Raw genomic sequence first — 12,598 nt, 5'->3', positions numbered from 1 at the left:
TTTAGCAAAGAGAGAGAGTACAAAAGTCAAATAGACTAGCCCAATACAAAGTCAAATCAACCCTGTCAAATTCTGCAGTCAAACTTCAGCCCTAACCAAAAAGTCAACATCGATCAAATCAACAGCAAGTCACCTCCTTTGAAGCTCGATCAAAGGTAGATTAATTCAGCCTCCATCAAGGGTCAAAGTCAATGCAAAATAGTCCCACAAATATTGGTCAAACTCAGTCAAACAACAGTCAACCTTGCGGTCAACGCAATTCAAACAACCCCAAACTCCTCGATTTCTGTGCCAAAGAATGCAGCCTAGAGAAATTGAAATTTTGCCTCCAAAACCACAGTCAAATTTGGTCATAACAACCTCGGTCAACACTAGTCAACATTGGTCAAACAATCTAAAATTCGGTTCTATTTTAGCCCAGAAATTATGTCCTCCTAGCCGCACATGTGAGAAAGAGAGAAGATGCCCAAGCTGTACAAACCGATCTGATGAAGAGAGAGAAGAATGTGTGAGTGAATGATGACCAAATGAGGTGTGAGGTCTCTTCTATTTATACACTTTGTTGTGGGTGACAAGACACATCTATTAGGCTTCTTGAGCCTACACTAAGTTGAGGTCGCGCTGAACAATTTGTACATGTGACAGAAAAAATTCAAAATCACACTTTTGCTTGTCCGAATCAGATGATCTCTATATCAAACTTGGACCTCTTGAAAAGAGGAATCCAACGCAATAATCATCTCCATCATATGAGCTATCCCAAGGTGGAATTTGGCCCTAGTTGCCAATTTTAACACTCCCTCTCAACTAGGGAGAATTCCACCTGTCAATCCATTGTCATCATCATGCCATCCTGTCGTCATGTACCCATCTCCGTTATCACTGCTCTGCTAAACCATCAAGTAATAATGAAGAAGAATTGATCGAGAGTGAGTCACAAGATCTTACTACTCTCCACTCTCCACTGAAAAAAGTCAGTTCTTGATGTCAGATCAAGTTGTTGAACACCATGCATCCTAGTCATAGGGAATACGGCAATACACGTTGCGTCCACCGGTAGTGTTATGGTCCCTAACCACTTTTCCCAACTCATTGGCTAGATGAGAGGTACTTCCCATGAGTCCCGAACTCCATGGGTAGGATGTGCGTTGGGGCATCGGCAGGAGAAGGTGAACCACTCATCCTGCTCATATGCCATAGGAGAAGGTGAATCGCTCATCCTATGCATACGTCAATCGTAGGGAAAGGTGAACCACTCACCCTACATACATGTGTCTGCAATCGTAGGGGAAGGTGAACCACTCACCCTACGAACATGTCAATCATCATGGGGTATCACAGGGGAAGGTGAACCACTCACCCTGTACATAGCGCACCACTAGGGGAAGGTGAACCACTCACCCTATGGTCGCTCATAGCTCCAAGGAGTACCCCAAACCCCCAAGAGCTTCTAGAGCTCAGTGTCCAACTTATGCGAGACCCTCATAGGAGGGTCTTTCCACAATTCCAAGTTTCTCTCAGAAGGTTAAGAATTTGACCTTCCTTAAACGCTTTGTGAGGATATCTACGACTTGCTCATCCATCCTGATGTGCTGGAGCCTTATTGTTCTCCATTGTACCATATCCCGAATAAAGTGGTACTTGATATCAATGTGCTTGGAGCGGTCGTGGAACACGGGATTCTCTAAAAGGCAAATCCCACTATGGTTGTCGCAAAATATCACAGTGGTATCCAGCACGTGCTCAAATAGCTCACTGAAGAGCTTCCTCAACCAAACAACTTCACAACAAGCCATACTTGCAGCATTCGGCCTCAGTGGTGCTTAAAGCAACCGATTTCTGCTTCCTGCTCATCCAAGATATAGAAGCAGACCCCAAAGAGAAGCAACACCCAGACGTGCTCTTATGATCCACCACACTGCCAACCCAGTCAACATCAGTATATCCATGTAGCCTCAAATTCCCAACAGTGTATCTCAGTCCATAATGGATTGTGCCCTAGAGATATCTCAAGAGATTCTTAGCAGCAATCCAGTGAATGTGATGAGGCTCAACCATAAATTGACTCAACTTGTTCACAGTAAAGCATATCTCAAGACGAGAGTTTACCAAGAACATCAGGGCCCCTACAAGTTGTCGATACTCGGTTTTCGCTAATTTGAGCCTAGCAAAACTTCCACATAGCTTTCTTGAAGTTGAGCTCCATCGAAGTAGACATGGACTTGCAATCCACCATCCCACATCTCTCAAATAGCTTCACAATGTATTTTCCTTGAGAAAGGACAATCTCACCTAGTTTTTGCCAGACCTCCTGACCTAGGAAGTAGTGCATCAGTACTAGGTCCTTCATCTCGAATTCGGAAGCCAACTCCCTCTTGCATTGATAAATGAGAGGGTTATCACCTGTCAAAAAGAAATCATCCACATAAATGACCAAAATGAGAGGCATGTCCTTTTCAACCTTGAAGTATAGGTCTGGGTCAACATCGCTCCTTGTAAACCCCAGCTTCATAAGATAGCTATCAATCCTCTCATACCAAGCCCTAGGGGCTTGCTTCAACCCATAGAAGGATTTCTTCAACCTGCATAAATGTATCTTATGATATTGAACTTTGAACCCATCGGGTTGTTCTACATAGACTTCCTCCTTAAGCGAACCATGTAAGAGGCAGTTTTGACATCCATTTGGTATAGGCTCCATCCTTGAGAGGCAGCAAGGGCTATGATCGAACGAATAGTGGTATATCGGGCAACTGGTACAAATATCTCATCATAGTCTACCCCTACCTTTTGAGAGAAGCCTCAAGCAACGAACCTGGCCTTGAACATTTCAGCACTCCCATCAACTCCATTTTTTATTTTGTAAAGCCATTTTGAAGTGACCACTGACTTGTCCTCGGGTCTAGGAACCACATCCCAGACATCATTCTTCATGATCGACTCATATTCGTCGTTCATCGCATCCTGCCAAACTTGGTGCTTCACGGCTTTTTCGAATGTACATGGCTTAAATTGAACTGTGGTACTAATAGCAGCTAAGAACCCTTGGTATTTGTACTAAATGTTCCCCTTGGTGTAACATGTCTCTCAGCGTCTTCAAGAGTATCTTTGAACCACAAAGGTCTTTTTCTTGAAGTAGAAGGCTCACTATGAGGTGGATCAATGGGATCCATCGAACCTTCAACATTGGGCATTGAATCATTTGTCGAAGATTCATCCTACTTTCCTGCATCATCATTATTGTCCTTCCTATGGACAGGAAGATCACTAACTTTCCCAAGGGAATAATCTTCATCGAAAGTGACACCATGACTCATTTCCACTTCTCTTTGACCAGGTACATAGACTCTATATGCCTTCGAAGTTTCATTGTAGCCCGCAAACGTTCCTTTCTTCCTAGATGCGTCTAGCTTGTTTCTTTTCTCCTTCGGCACATGAAAATATACGGGACAACCAAAATTTCTAAAATGAGAAACATCAAGTTTCTTACTAGTGAAAACTTCTTCGGGTATCTTGAAGTCCAATGCTTGATGCGTGCATCTATTTTGAACATACAAAGCGGTGTTGGCAACTTCTCCCCATAAGAACTTCGGTAGGCCTTGATCATGAAGCATGGCATGGTTGGCTTCTATGATAGTTCGATTCTTCCTTTCAGCGACTTCATTTTGCTCAGGAGTATATGTAGTAGTGGTCTCCCTCTTAATGTCAGCTTCTCTATAATAGTGACATAGTCATTGAATTCATTTGACTCATATTTGGTTCCATTATTGCTCCTCAATATTTTGATCATCTTCCCTGTTTGATTCTCGACCAAGGCTTTGAAAGAGCAAAACCATTTGAACACTTCGTCTTTCTTCTTTAAGAAATAGATCCATGTTTTGCGAGAGAATTCATCCACAAAAATTGCATAGTACAAGTATCCTCCTAAAGATGTTACCAACAACATACCTGATAGATCAGAATAGACCAATTGAAGAATATCGAAAGTTTGACTTTCACTTGACGGGAATGGTCCCCTTATATGTTTTCTAGCTGCACAACCTTGACACATTCCTTCATGATCTAAGTTGAATTCGGGCATACCTGTGACCATCTTCCTTAAATCAAGTAAAGCATTGTATTGAAAGTGAGCAAATCTTCGATGCAATAATTTAGATTGAAGATAAGCATCGCAAGTCATTGTTCCCAAAGCAATTCCTCCAACCTGATAGAGACCTTCAACCCTAAATCCAAGTGTAAATGCATCTTTCGAGTTGCTTTGCCAAACACGTACCTTCCCATCAACGAATGTCACCTTGATCCTTTATCTTCCATCGCAAAAATAGAGACAAGGCTCTTTTTCAGATCAAGTACATACAACACTTCTTGTAAATGAAGGATTCGACCTTGATTTAAGTGAAGAGTGACAATCTCAATTCCTTTCACGGGACAAGTGGCATTATCCCCAAGTATGATCTCCATATTTGTCTTATTTTCAACCAAGTTTGAGAGGGCCTCCTTGTACCCAGTGAAGTGCCTTGAGGCGCCACTATCAATCAACCAATGATCCAATGTATCTGGAGAAGGGGTAGTGGTGAGGGCAGAAATAAGATAAAATTCTTTTTGCTTATCTACAACATTAGTTTCTTCATACCTGGAGTTTCTTGACTACTTGGATGGACGACCATTTCCATATCAAGCAATGGAAGCATTCATCTTTCCTTTGTTGTTGAACTTGTTATTCCTTTGATTGTCATTGCCTTTGTAGATGTTGTGGTTGTTATTGTCATCATCTGTAGTATACCTGGGGGGATAATATGGAGTACAGAGGGAGGTACCCAAGGGAATAATGTAATAATGGGATGGGCCATAGTAAAAAATAAGGTGGTTAACCCATATCATGTAAGAGACCACAAGTAGTTAACAATAATGTAATAAGCCCATGGTATTAGATAGATGGTATTGAGGGAACGATGGTAATGACCCATGGTATTGAATGTATGAGGCCTATATAGAGGCTAGAGACTCCCCATTGGGAGATGTCAAGGATTATTGTATGAACAGGCATATGGCTTGTGGAGTGTTCTCCTTCCTTAAGGAGTGAATGTATGGTGTTGCCCTACCTTAAGGTTTTGATTAATAGAAAAGCATTTCTATCTATATTCAGATCTTGTTATTTTTGGGTTTATTTCTATTATCATATATTTTCATATCATATCCATAACTAGTGGTGTCAGAGCTATAACAAGTGGTATCAGAGCTATAACAAGTATTTATTACTATGGCCCATCCCGTTATTACATTATTCACTTGGGTACCTCCCTTTGTACCCCATATTATCCCCCCTAGGTATACTATATTTCTTGGGCAAAGCAGAGAATTTTTTTTTACTTCTGCAGGAACTTTTTGGGGCGGCGAGTTCGCAGATCAAATCTGTATTTTCTGGTGAAAAATTTTTAGAATCTAATTGCAGATCTGGGTTCCTTGCACAAAAATACTCAATTTGAAGAAAAAAAATCGGCCGAATCGGAGTCCGGATGAGGGAGATATTGCTGATTTAAAAATCAGTTGGGTTGCAGACATTTTTTGGGTGGCGAGATTGCAGATCAAATCTGTACGTTCTAGTGCAAAATCTGCAGAATCTAATTGCAGATCCTAGTTGTTGGCGAAAAAATACCCAAGTTCAAAAAAAAAAAAAAAAAATCAGTCGAATCGGAGTACGAATGAGGGAGATATCGCTAATTTAAAATCAACGTTTTTTCAGAAATTTTTTATGACAGCGGGACAGTTGCAGCGCGAATTGCAAATTCCAGTACTTAGATCAGGATTTCTATCACATGGGAAAATGCAAAATGGTTGTACCATTTCTGAAAACAGGGTATAATAGGGATTCTGAGCAATATTGACTAACTTATGACAATTTCAAATTTTCGCCAAGTAAGTGAAGGTTTTTTTTCCAAACCCTCTTCATGGCGATTCTATATTTTACAGGAAAAGATAATGGTCCTACTATTGAAGAATGCATAAAAGAAAAAAAGTCATTATGGGAAAAACATTGGAGATTTTGGGTAGTGGCTAATTTTTCAGATGAGGCGGCCACATGGTGGGAATTACTTAACAAAAAGAAGTGTTCCAACCTGCCCAATGAATAATTTGAAAAATTCCTTTTAGACAAATGGTCTCATGCTAGAAGACAAAATAATGAGAAACATGTGGGGTTATTTTCTACTGATATCTGCTTATTACAGGTTCATGGATATATTCAAAAGGAGAAGATCATTGTGTCTAATAATCATAGTTGCAAGAAAAATCTTATAAATGTCAATTTGGCAAAAAAATTGCAAGTTCCACCAAAACAAATGGAGCACACACAGGTTAATAATGAGGAGGTGCAAGTTTATAAAGATTTGAATATTTCTATGGACAAGTATGTATTGCATTCTGATTTTTATGCTTAAGATATGGCTAATGTGGATGTTGTTTTGGGATACCCTTGGATGGAATCAGTGGGTACTATCAATGGAATCAGTGGGTACTATGAAATTCTTAAAGCTCTGGTATAAAAAGAAGAAAATTACATTACAGGATATTTCCATCAATAAACAGGTGGATTCCAAGGAGGCTAAAGCAAAAAATGTTCCAGAGACTGACACATCAGATGATGAGCCCTTGATGGTCGACAACCAAACACAAACATCAAACCAGGTACAAGAAAAACAAGTAGATTCCAATGAGGCTGAAGCAGAAACTATTACAGGAAAGGATACATCAGATGAGGACTCAGTGGTTGAAGTAATATTAGAAGATAAGAAACAACAGCCGGCAACACAACATGTACCAGCTACCAATCAGGCTCCATTAGGTGATGAATTAAAGAAAACGACATCATTGGTTAAAACTTCAGCATATCACCACCCACATCACCCCGCAAGAAAACAACCAACAAGATAGCAACGAATTAGCCACAAGGACAACAACCCCCACATGATATATAGAGAGGAGCGACAATCCACCAACTACACATCACCACAGAAGAGCCGCCAAGGTCAACTTCCATCTCAAGCGAGCGAGGCACCACCTGGATCGAGGGTTCACCTTTCTCTTGGATGGCTAGATGCACGTGCATGGTACCAATGGACTACTCTTTTGAGTAAATCTTATTATTTGTGTTCTTTGTATGTTTCGGGGACGAAACATGTTAAGGGGGGTGGAATGTAGTATACCTAGGGGGGATAATATGGAGTACAGAGGAAGGTATCCAAGGGAATAATGTAATAATGGAATGGGCCATAGTAATAAATAAGGTTGTTAACCTGTATCATGTAAAGGACCACAAGTAGTTAGCAATAATGTAATAAGCCCATAGTATTAGATAGATGGTATTGAGGGAACCATGATAATGACCCATGGTATTCTATGTATGAGGCCTATATAGAGGCTAGAGACTCTCCATTGAGAGATGTCAAGGATTATTGTATGAACAAGCATATGGCTTGTGGAGTGTTCTCCTTCCTTAAGGAGTGAATGTATGGTGTTGCCCTACCTTAAGGGTTTTGATCAATAAAAAAGCATTTATCTCTATGTCATATTATTTATGGGTTTATTTCTATTATCATATATTTTCATATCAGATCCATAACTTCATCCCATGGAGTATCCTTCTTGTGAGGACACTCTCAATCAAAGTGGCCAAACTTGTTGCAATTGAAGCATCTCCCTTTTCTTCCTTCTTTGAATCTCAGCTTGAACCCTTATCTTGTCTTCTTGGACTAACATTGTTCTTTCCTTTAGCATGAGCCATGAGCGGAGAAAGCAGTGGGATTATTTCCATTTGAGGGCTTATCTCTTTCCATCATCCTTATTTCTTCTCGAGTGCATCTAGCCAATAATTCATCAAATCTCAAAATCCTATCATTGTTGAGGATGGTAGTGTTAAACACATCCCATTCTCTTGTAAGGCCTCCAAGTGCAATAAGAGTGAGCTCCCTGTCACCAACAACTTCTCCAATAGATAGGAGATCATTTTTTATTTCAGTAATCCATATGAAGTAGGATTGAATGGACTCTCCTCTATCCAACTTGATGTCTTTCAACTTGTTGTACTTTGTTTTGCAGCAGTTGGTGCATTTGAAGGAGACTCCTCCACTCTTCTTTTGACGTAGTCCATAGCATCATTTTCTTCCAAAGTCAAATCCAAAGACATCTTCCATGCATGATAGTCGAATTTGTCCTTAAGCTTGTCCTCGGAGTTGAAGTAATATGTAGTCGTCATTGAGGCTAGCTTCAAATTCTTGCCCAACAAATTTCCTTAGTGATTGTTTTTCTCACTCTTGCTTTGGCTTTGTCTTCACCTGAGCTCTAATTCCATGTTAATTTTAGATAACAATGGTATGTTCTATGCTTAGCACAATTTACTTCAATGTTATTTAGCAACTCAATAACAATTTTCAGTAGCAATTACATCAACCATTAATTGCATTGATAGTAAACGCAGATAGAACATAAAAACATATGCAAAAGACAAGCCAAGACAAGAGGACACCAGATCTGACGGATGCTAGGGAAAAAGCACAATGTGGGGAAACCCTTTGATCAAATCTTCTTATTATTATTCAATAGTTTAGCAGAGAGAGTACAAAAGTCAAATAGACTAGCCTAATACAAAGTCAAATCAGACCTGTCAAATTCTGCAGTAAACTACAGTCAAACTTCAGCCCTAACCAAAAAGTAAACACTGGTCAAATCAGCAACAAGTCACCTCCTTTGAAGCTCTGTCAAAGGCAGATTAATTCGACCTCCATCAAGAGTCAAAGTCAACCCAAAACAGTGCCACAAATATTGGTCAAACAACAGTCAGCCCTGCGGTCAACGCAAATCAAATAGCGCCAAAGTCCTCAATTTCTATGCCAAAGAATGCGGCCTAGAGAAATCAAAATTCTACCTCCAAAACTGTAGTCAAATTCGGTCAAAACAGCCTCTATCAACACTAGTCAACGATAGTCAAACAGTTTGAAATTCAGTTTTGTTTTAGCCCAGAAATTTTGTCCTCCTAGTTGCACGTGTAAGAGAGAGTAGAATGTATGAGTGAATGATGACCAAATGAGGTGTGAGGTCTCTTCTATTTATACACTTTGTTGTGGGTGAAGAGACACATCTATTGGGCTTCTTGAGCCTACATAAGCTGAAGCCAACTTGAACAATTTGTACATGTGAGAGAATAAATTCAAAATCACACTTCTGCTTGTCCAAATGAGATGATCTTTATATCAAACTTGAACCTCTCGAAAAGAGGAATCCAATGCAATAATAATCTCCATCATATGAGCTATCCCAAGGTGGAATTTGGCCCTAGTTGTAAATTTTAACATTTCTCCTATAGGGTCACCCATTTTGGTGGGTAACACATCCCTTAAGACTCACCTTCTTATAGTATAGCTCAAATATTAATGCGAACCAAAACCAGTAGGTCAAAGTTCCCAATATTTCCTATTGTTTGCCTGTTTATTAAGCCCTCCTATGTGAGAGTTGGTAAAGATTAAGGAGAAATGGATTCAAGTATCCTCGTTTATCATTTTAGTACAATAAAAGGGGGAGGAGGCTATATTATTAAAAAGGGACTTTTTATTTTGAAGATAAAATTATGCTTCATTAAAGTCCGAGGGGGGCAGCTGAATTGGTGATCCAAGTAATGTGAGTCCTAAGAAAACTGAGAGATCCAAGGTTCAAATCCCCCCGGTTGTGAAGAGGAGGACAAGTCGTAGAATCCCAGAGGTTCACTGGGGGTCACATGTCACGCAAGTTGTTGGCTTCCTCTGGGAGCACTTGCCTAATCAGTTTCTTTAGATAATCAAAAGGTCAATCTATCCAACTGGAAGATTCACAGTCAAGAAAACTTTCTGCATTGACAATGCACAAGACTCTCTCCTGTTCCCCTTTCTCTTGCACCAGCTTTCTACTTCAATACGTTTGCACATTATTGATTGTTTTACCTGTAGATGTCTTCACATAAAAGGCAATTGATAAGGTTACCTGATGCTATTGAAAGATGGGTCAACTTCTTAGTTTATTAATACAGCAATGAAAGAAGAGAATGTACTCAACACTATAACATAACTTTTTCCATAGATCCACACCAACATTGCTGACACCGGCATCAGGATAAAATCCACAAGGGTCTGGAAAAGCAAAAAATCACAACAATCAGAAAAACATCGGTAAAAATAGACAAACATTAAGAAAATACAAAAAATCAGAAAAACCATCTCAAATCGGCCCTGTCAGCAGCACAGTGATTTTTTCACAATATCCACGATAAAATCGTGATTTTTTCGGCATTAAAAAATCGCTAATTTTTACAGCCAATTTTTTCAGCTGGGCTAAAAAAATCAAAACATTACGATGTTTTCGCAATTTTATCGCTATGTTTGTGACACTGATCTACACTGCATAGTAGTATTATCACACTGGACCAAATCCGACCAATTTTTAGCCCAAACCATTAACAATTGGTTGTCTTCATCTGACTGGCACTGCCTAGTCAGACCAAAATCTGTGAAACAACCAAGACATTTGCAGCAAATATACCTGAACCATAACCATCCTAGTCTCCATTAGCATGCACATAGATGGTAAAAGCAATCCTCAACTACTAGAAAAATGTTTTCAAGCAATTGCTTTATAAATTATTTAAAACTAAATTAAAAGGCAAACAGTCTACACAACAACGTTGTATGGCAACTTAAAAGAAACAAGGTTAATGTAGAAACATATCAGATCAAAATTTGTGGACAATAAATTGTCAATAGCAAAAATGGATTCTCACTTTGCTCTCATCAATTATCGTTGGCGTCAGTGCTGCATATTCACATGAATGAGTATGAAAGCAGTACTTTGTCTATATGCTATATAGACACACACAAACACAGACAAGCATGTTATAACTTCATAGATCGTGGCAAAACAGTGGATTTAAGAAATTTCTGCACTAAAAATTTTGATACCTCTGGTGTGACATCAATGTCAAGATCAGTTGGATCAAAGACAAAAGAGTCATCCATTGAATACATCAAAACACCTTCCGTGGTTGCAGCTGCCCATGATCTCCCAGTTGGTGAGATTCTCAAACATTTTGTGGAAACAACAGGACGGCCATTATTAGTTGCAGTTCCTGGTAAACCATATCCTAGCTGTCCCTTTATTTGGCGATCCAGTCCTTCATCCACATCACTGTCATAATCATCAATCAGGGCCAATGGACCTGCATCTGTCATCCCTTTCGAATTCAAGAAGTCTAAAACACCATCAAGTGAAAGATTGCTGGTTAATTGAAATCTCCGCAGCAATACCTGTTCCAATAGATATTAAATGTTCATGAGATGAAGTCATTGAACTTGTTCTATTCGAACAAAGCTTGTGTCTCATTTTCATGCGACAATCTTCTATATTGCTTCCAAAATATAGTTGGTAATACTAGTAGCCAGAGAACCGGCAATATGAAAAGAAAGTCATTTGGAAGTTCAGTGTCAACATTTAACCACAACATGTTTAACATGATAAGTAACAAAAAACACACAATAACCACATCATAGAAATCATTTGAAGTTTTAATGGTACAATTCCACATCTTCAGAAGGCGCAACGATTGAAAAGAAAAAACAGAGTCCAAACAATCAAGTACCACATACTAGAAATGTTTCATTAAATGCCTAAGACCTGGCTAAGGCAATCTTAAAATCATTGGCTGGAAGCAAGTAACACCATTAGAAAGCACTTGTCACTTAGGTATTTTAAGGACACAGATGAAAATTCTGTCTCACTATCCCATATTTTCAGTGGTCATACAAACATGGGAAACGATGTAGTGTTCCACCATGCAATTTCCCACTTTCAAACTTTGCTACTAATTATTAAGCATAGTTATTTTACAGTCCTCAATAGGATTACTTAATACATGCACAGGTTAATCTCCCCCCATGATCCTGTTACCCATTTATATATCTCAATGTTTCCAGATTCCAGAAACTTGCAAATCCTGTTTGACTCAACTCTTTGACAACATAGATTAGAGACAGTGCTTCTCAGTCTGACTCGACCCTGGGACGAAGTTACAAACTCATGCATTGAACCATGATGGTGACTTGGATTCACAAGGTAAATATCAGTCCCAATTGACTAGGTGTCTACCGCACAAGTCTAACCAGTAAGAGTTGTCTACACAAAAAGACACTGGAAAAGAAAGACCAGTCTACTATTCAGAATCCATGGTGTTTTGTAGTGTGTAGCATCATCCAGTGTTATCAGAACCGGACTGGGTCATTGAACCGGTCAACCCCAAATATGTGAATTGGACCAGAATTGGAAAAAAAATGGAACAAAAAACCAGCCAACCAAAAAATACATAAAATATTCAAATATACGCTGATATGAATCCAAAACATTATAGACAAATATGCAAAGTTTCTCATTTACATAGCAAGGGTGCATACCACCAAAATAGCACCAAAAATGCATCAACAAAGAAGCTCTAAATGGCCTCTACAGTCCAAAAAAATCATGCTACAACAAGTAACTATATATCATCAAAATCATTGCCTGTATTTGGATCTGCATCACCAATATC

General features: G+C 39.2%; 1 protein-coding gene across 1 annotated transcript in view; it reads right to left on the bottom strand.

Moving 5' to 3' along the window:
* PWP2 (periodic tryptophan protein 2) overlaps nucleotides 1-12,598 on the bottom strand; it is a 127,761-nt gene that overhangs the window by 23,254 nt on the left and 91,909 nt on the right. Inside the window, exon 5 of the mRNA XM_089452870.1 lies at nucleotides 10,980-11,324. Coding sequence (XP_089308996.1) covers nucleotides 10,980-11,324 — 345 coding nt within the window. The remainder of the gene's footprint in view (nucleotides 1-10,979; nucleotides 11,325-12,598) is intronic.

Source organism: Pinus tabuliformis, chromosome X (genome assembly GCF_031772625.1).
Source record: "Pinus tabuliformis cultivar Carrire ecotype Pingquan chromosome X, CPIR1, whole genome shotgun sequence".
Classification (NCBI taxonomy): domain Eukaryota; kingdom Viridiplantae; phylum Streptophyta; class Pinopsida; order Pinales; family Pinaceae; genus Pinus; species Pinus tabuliformis.
Note: the sequence above shows the minus strand (reverse complement) of the source record. Positions and strands in the feature narration are given on the sequence as shown.